The following is a 9,578-nucleotide window of genomic DNA, read 5'->3' on the forward strand; positions in this document are numbered from 1 at the left end:
TGCACATTACTTGAATATCAGACCGTTCTGAAGCAAATGATTTTCACACAACGTTCTGAAGCAAAGTAATTTTCACACAAGAATAGATATACAATGTACTCTTAAATGAATCCCAAAAGAACTGGAACAATCATCCCCCAGCATTCCCACTGATTCCCACTGATCAGTTACTAGCCACCCCCTTTAACAGTACTTAACATTGATTATACTGATTAATATTTTTTACATTGGTTCTTTCTTCCCTAACTGGCATTTTTAGAATTATTTTGAAGCTCGAAAGCTGGGTTTTTGTTTCACCTGCAAATAGCGAAAAAAAATGCCTTTAAATCATGGAGCTGCAGCTCCACGGTTAGATAAACCAGGGAGGTGGAAGTTCCACCTCCCTGGATAAACCGGCCTTGAAACCTAGCTACGTTCACTGCCCCCTTCCCCTTCGCACATAATGACGAAGCTATGCATGGTCGAGACCCATTATCATTTTACTGTAATTAATATTGCGTACTTAGACCTGAAATCAAAATGTCTATTGATCCCCATCATTATTATTGTTCCATTTGTTGATTTAAGTCTCTATTCTATCCTTGGTAGGATGTAATCGTTAAATGATAAAACGTTGATCATAATCATGTTTGTTTGTGTGTGGGTTTTTTTTATCATTTGAAATCCTCTCTCAGCTCTCTTGTGTATAATTCCAAAGTTCATATCGACAGAATTAGATCCACAATTCCAGCAGAACTTGGCTAGACGAGCAGAAGAGGGCACCAAACTGTCAGCCATTTTGCTGCACTGTGTTTTTGTTCTGTCTTCATTATTCCCGCGTTCCTGATGAGCTTGAGTTGTACATCATTCTGTAGGCCCTTCTGTGTTCATGTGCGTGGAGGGGGCGGGGCATTGCCTGAAGAAAAATCGGTTCGTGCTGTAGCGGAGAAAGCTTGTTCTCCTGACATTTCGGTATTTAGATCTTGATGGTAAGTGAACAATGGAATATCCGTTATTTTTTTTTCTTTTAATAAGTACTCAGTAGCTAATGTCAGGAGTCAGCCTAGTGGTTGTGTTTGTGTATATAGGGGTATTTTTTACTGCAGTCATATTATTATTATCCTGTTCACCATTACCCATAAAATTACTACGTATAACACCCTGTCCCACTTTTAACTCGCCGACGAGTGCTAAAGGTATAAAGGTGTATACTTAGTCAGAGAATGGTACTGTGTAATCCTCTTCTCATGGGTTTATCACTTGTCACTCTAGTGTTATACTGTCTCTCTGAGCGAAAAGTCTTACCAAACGAAGAATATTTTTCGTTAATGTTAGTCCTGACGACAATGATGATTTCGGTTAACGGTTTGGTTTTTTTGTATATTCATGCGCTTTTACAGCTCTGAAAATTGAGAAGTAGAGGGGGTAAGAAGACAGTTGATAGTACATGAAGAAATGCATGGATGATTTATTGTAGTATCTTTATCATTATCGTTATTGTATTATCATTCTCCTTATACTGCTACATATATTTCTCTATACTAATGCATAATAAATCTAAAAATATTATAAACCCTTCTGCCCTGTTTATACTTGCTATTTGCAATAGTGATTTACGGCTTTTTTCATTTATAGTGTATACTGCCCCTCATTTTTATTGTGATTATTTGAATTGACAGTAATATTGTATTTTGTGTGTTTATTTACACGGGTATGAATGTGCTGTTATAATAGCCCCTTAATGCAACAAGCATGATAACTTCAATCAAATACATACACAACGGTACTGAATATACGTGTTCACACAGAAGGCTGAATGTGCACTGTTCACTTACATGCAACATGCAGTATTCACATTTTTTTTTTTGCATTAGTTGGTACGATGGTATAGAATTATGTGATTATATCGATTGCCCAGGGTTTGCCCGTCCGTGATTGCATTGAGCATACAACGCCAGGTGCATTATGTATGTTTGGTAAAGAGAGAGAGAAAGGGAAGGGGGAAGAGCTGATTCAACAAGCTGATTCAACAGGTTTGATTTAGTATGCAAAATACTTTTGCCCCAAAAGGCTATACATTTCGTCATGTATGATAGTCTCCATGAATGCGGACTTTGTTGAGATCCAATTTTGTATGTATTTGTTTCTTTCTTTATCAAAAGGGAATTTTCCTTAATAGTGTGAATCCAGTGAGCGCACAAAATGCCTTACAGCAATATTTATGAATTTCAAAGTTTTATTCAAAGACAATGTCACAACATTGATTGGCGGGTAAGAAGGCATCAAAATCAGACAAGACGACTCACACACACGCACACACACACACACACACACACACACACAAAGAAAAATCCCAAAGTTTTCCAAGCAATTCTTTCCGGGAAGCATGCAGTAATAATGATGTAGGCCCATAGTTATGTTTGTTCATTGGTTGTTTGTTGTCATTTTATTCTCACGATACAATCATGATTATCCAACTCGTCCCCCCCCCCCCCCCCCCCCCCAGTACAATGGATGCTAGTGTAACCATCGCCAGTGGGGTCTCGATGCCCCTGGTCGGGCTGGGTACGTGGAAGCTGAAAGCCGACGAAATTGAGAGGGCAATCGGGGCGGCACTGGACGCCGGCTACAGACACATCGACTGCGCCCACGTGTACGGCAATGAGAAGGAGGTGGGCGTGGCCCTGAAGAATGCGATGCAGAGATTGGTGAGTCCTTCGACCGCCTGCCCAAGGCACTAAATGCCCGGATTAAAAAAACAAACAAACAATGGAAGGTTAGCTGCGAAGGTAATAGCCATCAATCATCTCCTCATGTGATATGAGATTCATTTCAGATGCTAAGACCATAATGTAGTACGCAGTGTAGTACAGCCTCTCACCAGTCTATCCATGACACAGATTCAAATATTGGCAATTCTTCAAGTTGATTAATACCCAAATTAATGTTGTAGTGCATTTTCGCTGTTGATCTCTATGTAAAGTATGGAAATGCAACAGGAATATTCAACTATGTATATTCATCTTTATTCATTTGTGTCGCCACTATTTTTGGACGAGGTTCCTCTTCCAAAGTGTCTATTTTGCTGCTCCCATGTAACTCCTTGTCTCAGGGTCTGAAAAGGGAGGACGTCTTCGTCACCAGTAAACTCTGGAATACCTTTCACGCCAAGGAGGACGTCCTTCCGACCTTTCAGCAGTCTCTCACCGATCTCCAGCTAGACTACCTCGACTTGTACCTCATGCACTGGCCACTCGGTTTCGCGTAAGTATGGAGCAACATAAACGGGTTTCAAGTTTTACAGAAATAATAACGCACGTGTTTCAAGGCTAAATTTTCAATTGCCCTCAGACTGAGTACATTTTCATTTTTCTTTAAGTATAATTTCATTTCATTTCATTTCATTTCGTTTATGAGAAGCTCTATTAATTTAGAATAACTGACACTTCCTGCTCGCTAATTTTTACTATAAGAAAGAGAAACTCGTCTTTTTCTTCTTATTATATGTAGATAGAGAGAAAAAAGTCATATGTCTATATTGTGAATATTGCAACTGATTGTCAAATATTGCCCTACATCGACGTTGATCAGTGTTTTACTAATAACCATGACAAAAGAAATCACGGCCATACGTACTCAAGCAGGATTCGAACACGTACATGACCTCCTGATCTCCGGACAGGCGTCTAATTTACGTCGATGGCGTAGGGCAATTTGTCAATCAGTTGCAATAAAAACAACTCGACCAAAGAATTCTTTGTAGACTAACAAAGCGATATTTGCTCCACTCGTTAGTGCGGAAAATCTTCATATCATAATTTCGATGTCATTCCTGTTTCAGGAACCGAGATCCATCAATCAAATTCCCTTTCACCGAGAGTGGAGACGTCGAATACAGCAGCGTTCACTTCGTCGATACCTGGGCGGCCATGCAGGAGCTGGTAAAGGCGGGAAAGTGCCGCGCAATCGGCATCTCCAACTTCAACAGCAAACAGATCGACGAGGTCATTCAGAAGTCCGCCATTCCCCCAGCCGTACTGCAGGTGAGAAAGACATGACCACTGACCGATAGAGCTTGTTCATGTTGTTGGAAATACTATCCTAAATATTATCCTATTACATGTACTGCTAAACCTCTGGTTCAATGCACAAAATATATATTCAGGTATTATGTGTACATATTGTACGAAGGAAAAATATTATCCTATTATACACACGTACTGCTAAACTTCTGGTTCAATGCACAAAACATATATCATTATGTACATGTTGTACGAAGGAAGAATATTATCCCATTACATGTACAGCTAAACTTCTGGTTCATTGCACAAAACATACAGGTATATTAATTATGTACATATTGTACGAAGGAAAAATATCCTATTACACGTACTGATAAACTTCTGGTTCTATATGCACAAAACATAATTTTACAGGTATATCATATAATACGATTATGTACATAATGTAAGTAGAACCAAAAAAAAAATGGTAATGACAAACAAGTTGGGTGTTGACCTTTCTGAAACAGATGTTTATCAATCAATTGCTCTGATTGATGTATTGCCATAGATATCGACACGAAGTCTAAATCAATTATAAAATCTCGAGACAATTAGCTGGGCCAGCAAACTAACTCTTCTGCTCTTCATTTTCCATCTTTTCTACTGCATATCATGCTTGTTAGCAAGGCTATAATTCGAGTTCGTCATATCCATAATCACGTAATGCTTATAAACCGTTTATACTGTATCTTTTACTTTGTAAATGCTGTGATGTAGTCGATCTATGTTCAGCATCGCACTCATGATAATCATTATAATCCTGATAGTAGGAAGGCCTGCATAAAGTATGAGTAGCAACAACAACAACAACAAAAGTGATAATAATGGCATTTATAAGAAAGATGAAAATGCGAAACATGGTAGTGATAAAATTATGATGAAAACTGATGTTGATAATGATGATGATGATGATAATGATGATGATAATGATGAAGATGATGATGATAATGATGATGATGATCTTTTTTTTCGTCACACATTTTCAGGTGGAGAGCCACCCTTACTTCCCGCAGACTGAGCTGCTAAATTTCTGCCGCGAGAGGGGTGTGGTGTTTTCAGCATACAGCCCGCTTGGATGCGGGGACAGGGCCTGGAGACTGGATGGCGAACCGGACATCTTCGACGATCCAAAAATCCAGAAGATCGCCCAGAAGCATGGAAAGACTGTCGCTCAAGTTGCCATCCGGTATTTTGTTGTTTTGTTGTTTTGTTGTCCAGACCTGTTTCGTGCTTGTTGGCGTTTGTTAGTCTTGTCCATTCCGTTTTGTCCCGTACAGCCTTTCCTTCAGCATCTACTTTGTTGTCTAGTCTTGTTTCATGTTTGTTCGCGTCTATGAAAGTAAGTGTATTTATCTGTGAACCTAATTATCAGTGGGCTTCTAGATTTCTTCCTCTTCTTCCTTCTTTCCTTTTGTATTTATGATGCTCCAATTAATCTTCCCATTGATGTTTTGTTTTTTGTTTTTCCAGAGGGGCCCACATTCTACAAGCTGTGTCTTTTTAGTGGGTCTCTCCATTTTTCGCACTTTAAGCAAGGTTTACATGCACTTAATTTCGACCACTTCTGTTTCTTTTTTTTCTATAATGTACATTGTATAATTACTAAAAGGTCCTCAATTATTGTACAGTCTTTTCATTGCATAATGTTCTGTTTACCTTATTCTCTGTTATAAAAGAAGTGTAACATATATGTTTTGTTGAAAAATGAAATAAATTTGAATTGAATTGAATTGAATTGAATCCCGTATTTTGTTAATCTTCTCAAATTCTCGAGACATCTCGATAATCAGCTCGATATTAGTCAAGCAGAAATCTCTTACGAGTCCAGTACATTATGTTACCTGACATGTTATGTCTGATGAATACTTTGTCATTGCTTGAAGCAGTGTTGGTATTGAGAAGATAAACCGCTCCAGCAGATAAGAAGTATAGTATATCTTGGTAGCCACAATGGGGAGCTGCTTTACACGTTATAAGCCTAGTTAAAAGTATCGAAAAATTCCAACACGCCAAATTTTGACTCGGTAAAACTCTACTTAATCTTTAGACATGTCGAGGCTGTTAAAAAACACAACAACAACAATAATTATTTTCTCCTCATTCCTCGTATCTTTATTAATGTTTAATTAATCTATCAATGTTCCGGGAGTCCTGTTGCAAAAAAGTTGAGATCAAACATAAGTCAGAAAATAAAACATAATACTCAATTCTGATTGGGTGATACCTGACTTCTGTTTGATTACATCTTTTTATGCAACAGGGCCCAGTAGAGATATCTCTATGATGTTCCCTTTAATATAAATTCAGGTTTCAAGTGCAGAGAGGAGCACCGGTAATTCCGAAGAGTGCCACCCCGTCTCGAATCCAGGAGAACATTGCCGTGTTCGACTTTGATCTCTCCGAAGACGATATGGCCGTGTTGTCGAGCCTGCCGAAACGCCGCATCTTGGTTCCTCCACGGAAGGTGATGAGAGCAGTGTTACCATGTTTTGCCACTCTTGGTCTCACGATTGGGTCGGTACAATACTGTTGTGCTATATACGTATAGTGAATAAGGCACAGAAGCCACACAGGGGGTCAAGAGTTCTATTCTTGTTCGCACCCTGTGATGTGCACATCATTGGAGATTATCATATTCGTTGTTTTTCCTCACAATGTCCATTTTGACTCAAGTGTAATAATGAATGCATGGCAATGCTTAGCTAAGGAGTGCGGATGCTTACTCTGTACAGGCTATACTCTACAGCTAATGCAACCGTTATCACCATTACAATACAATGCCATCACTTTTGCTGTTATTATTATTATTATTATTATTATTATCATCATCGTCATCATCATCATCATTTTCGTTTTTGTCATCATCACCGTCACCAATGAGACGTAAGAATCTCACTTGTATGCCGAAACTATCGACCAATTTTGTGTGATTGTTCCCCATCGTATATAGGACAAAAACGGCCGGCCAGTAGTGGACGCCTCGGGCCTAGTCGTGCCTCGGGACGGAGGGCACCGCTTCTATCCGTTCCACGAGCCGTTCTAGAGGACCACGTATCTCGTCAACCACCCTCTCTTCCCACCATCATCGAGTGAGGTCGCTCCTCTTGTCCGAATAAGATGTACAGTGCATTAATTTATCATGGTGTGCTACTGGGAGATGCTCCGAAGTTCTTGATACACAAACTTATCATATCCGTTCAGTAGCTGAGAAAATTCGACTCAGCAGGTTTAGAATCTATTCTTCCCTTAATACCCCGAACTCACTTACAGAGCTTAATCTTGGTTAAAGAGTATCAATTAAGTGAATCATAGTGATCTCACTTCCCATGCATTCTCGAGTCGAGTGAAGCAGGGAGGTGGCCCACCTCCCTGAGTGAAGGAAGAGCTGTTTTCCATCGTTCCTCTCAATTTCTCTTCAATATACAAAAAAGACGCTTGATATTGCAGCATCTCATTATAGTTCCTCTTATTATGTCGAGTCTCCTTTACATCGACGCCACCATTTACTTTGCGAGAAACAATCCCAGTGGAGAAAAACAGGGCAAGTTTATATTGCAAGATGTATGTAAGCTAGAAATTTAAATATCAAATTTTCGGTAAAGAAGCTTGTGTTCTTAGGCTCATTACCCGAGTATACCTCGATTAGTTCTGTACTAAATAGTGTATTCTTTTCGTCGTCAGACGTCATGAGAGAACATAAATAATTTGGAATTTCCACCTCGTACGACACGTCGGTGTATGGGTGTCGGCAGCGGACAAAGGTGTGATTATCATGATAAATACACAACTTTAAGATATGCCGTACATCGACCCTTTGTTGAAGATAGTGTACATCCCTTTGTTCTTTTTCGTTTGTAAAGGAATGGCATAACGCAGGATAAAGTGTAATCATGTACAAACATGAAGCATCTTTACGTTGATTGAAGTATAGTTCCAAGTCGACTACGAAATAAAGAGGAAACGCGCAAATTCAAACGACAGATGCCTTACATCATATCCTATCAGTTTGTCAGAGAATTTGTCGAATAAAGGGAAGGAATATCGGACATGCAGTATATTGTTGTGTAATATTTCTCATTTTTCTTACTTCTTTTTTTTCACTGGGTTATTTTTATGCTGGCCCTTTAACAGGAAAATAACATTCAGATTAATAACACAGGGATAAAATTGAGTAATGCTTGTACGTATGTTGTAGTCGTAGTACCAAAGCTTGATGTATGGATTACTGTTCACTGCGCTGAAAGAGAAATAAATCTATGGCATTATAAAAAAACAGAGGTGAACCGTGCCTACAAAAATGGTGTTTTAATAAGTCATGACGTCTTGATGGTAAATGAAGAAATTTCATCACGGTGAAAAGCTGGCAGGGGCTTAGGCCTATTATCAATCCATCTCACTCCACTACCAGAGAGACTCGAGTCGCTACCAGGTCGCCACAAGTCCTAGTTTCCAAACCCATGAGATACCCACCCAGGAAGAAAATGCGAACATCGGCAACTCACAGATGAATATACCCCTTCAAAAAGTGCACAAATTAATTAACCACCTCCCCCCCCCCTCAAAAAAAAGGTAAAAAAAAAAAAAGAAGAGGGGGGGAATCAAAAATCCAGGGAGTGATCCGAACCTTATCAGCAATACATCCTTATAAAAAAGTGACATGAATATGGTACCTTGATGTTGTCCCATCACTATAGAAAAAAAAAAGGCAAACCTATTGACACATATTCGTAAAAAGGACAAATGGTAATATGCACAAACAATGAAACACAAACTGTATCTAAATACTATTACACTGTGCTTTGGTGTTTGGTGTTTGGTTGTTGTTGTTGCTTTTTATTTTTGATAGTAGCAACACAACCTATTATTTCATCACATCTGATTGCGCTATTAACCGGAGGGCCAAACCCCAAAAAGTCGCTTACTTAACGAGTGAGTTGCACTCTCTCTACAAACTAAGTAGACCATGCTTATTTTCAAGTTTTTATTGTAACAAACAACATTCCACTGGTCTACCTCAAAAAATTTGTTGCGAAAGCCTCCAAATCCAAGATGGCGTCCAAGATGGCCGCCATATTTACTGAATTTGTTATTTGAAAGATAGAATTTGATTGAAAGATCAGATTTCAACAAATGTGATGTCATATGAAAGAGAATAAAATTTTCTACAAGTTGATACCATTTTTGTGGGTTATTGTGATAAGTGGATTGAGATTTTAAGGAAAAAACACTCATTTTTTGATATTTTTCTGAAATAAGGAAAATCATGAAAATGCTTGATTCAGCATAAATCAGAGAAAGACGGAAGGATTATCTTGAAACGTTTCAAGAATTTTTTTTTACATATAATTAATATTTGGAGAAAATTAGGGGTCAGTACCGTTTTTGGTTCAGGAGTTATAATGTCTCAAACTTGAAAACTCACTATGTAAAAATGGCCACTTTAGTTGTGACAATACCTTGTTGGTCGTAAAAAGAGCCTGCGCGCGCCAAGACTACTACACGCACCACTACCACTGGCGCTTCTAGCAGTGCCAG

At 38.8% G+C, this 9,578-nt stretch overlaps 1 protein-coding gene across 1 annotated transcript; it reads left to right on the forward strand.

The window, feature by feature from the left end:
- The first annotated feature begins 2,489 nt into the window (after positions 1-2,489).
- Positions 2,490-8,296, forward strand: LOC139710877 (aldo-keto reductase family 1 member A1-like). The gene is made up of 6 exons (XM_071622800.1): positions 2,490-2,687; positions 3,092-3,243; positions 3,821-4,022; positions 5,030-5,229; positions 6,351-6,507; positions 6,994-8,296. The coding sequence occupies exons 1-6, from the start codon at positions 2,490-2,492 to the stop codon at positions 7,084-7,086; spliced, it is 1,002 nt and encodes a 333-aa protein (XP_071478901.1). The 3' UTR covers positions 7,087-8,296.
- Positions 8,297-9,578: the final 1,282 nt, after the last annotated feature.

The sequence above is a fragment of the Diadema antillarum genome, unplaced genomic scaffold, assembly GCF_040938485.1.
Source record: "Diadema antillarum isolate AM-2024a unplaced genomic scaffold, OU_Dant_1.0 seq00001584_RagTag, whole genome shotgun sequence".
In the NCBI taxonomy this organism is placed as follows: Eukaryota; Metazoa; Echinodermata; class Echinoidea; order Diadematoida; family Diadematidae; genus Diadema; species Diadema antillarum.

Excerpts from the sequence above, each read along its gene's own strand:
- LOC139710877 (XM_071622800.1), top strand. The coding sequence starts at position 2,490 with ATGGATGCTAGTGTAACCATCGCCAGTGGGGTCTCGATGCCCCTGGTC. Across the intron at positions 3,244-3,820 it reads CACTGGCCACTCGGTTTCGC|GAACCGAGATCCATCAATCA; the intron begins GTAAGTATGGAG and ends TTCCTGTTTCAG. Across the intron at positions 4,023-5,029 it reads TTCCCCCAGCCGTACTGCAG|GTGGAGAGCCACCCTTACTT; the intron begins GTGAGAAAGACA and ends ACACATTTTCAG.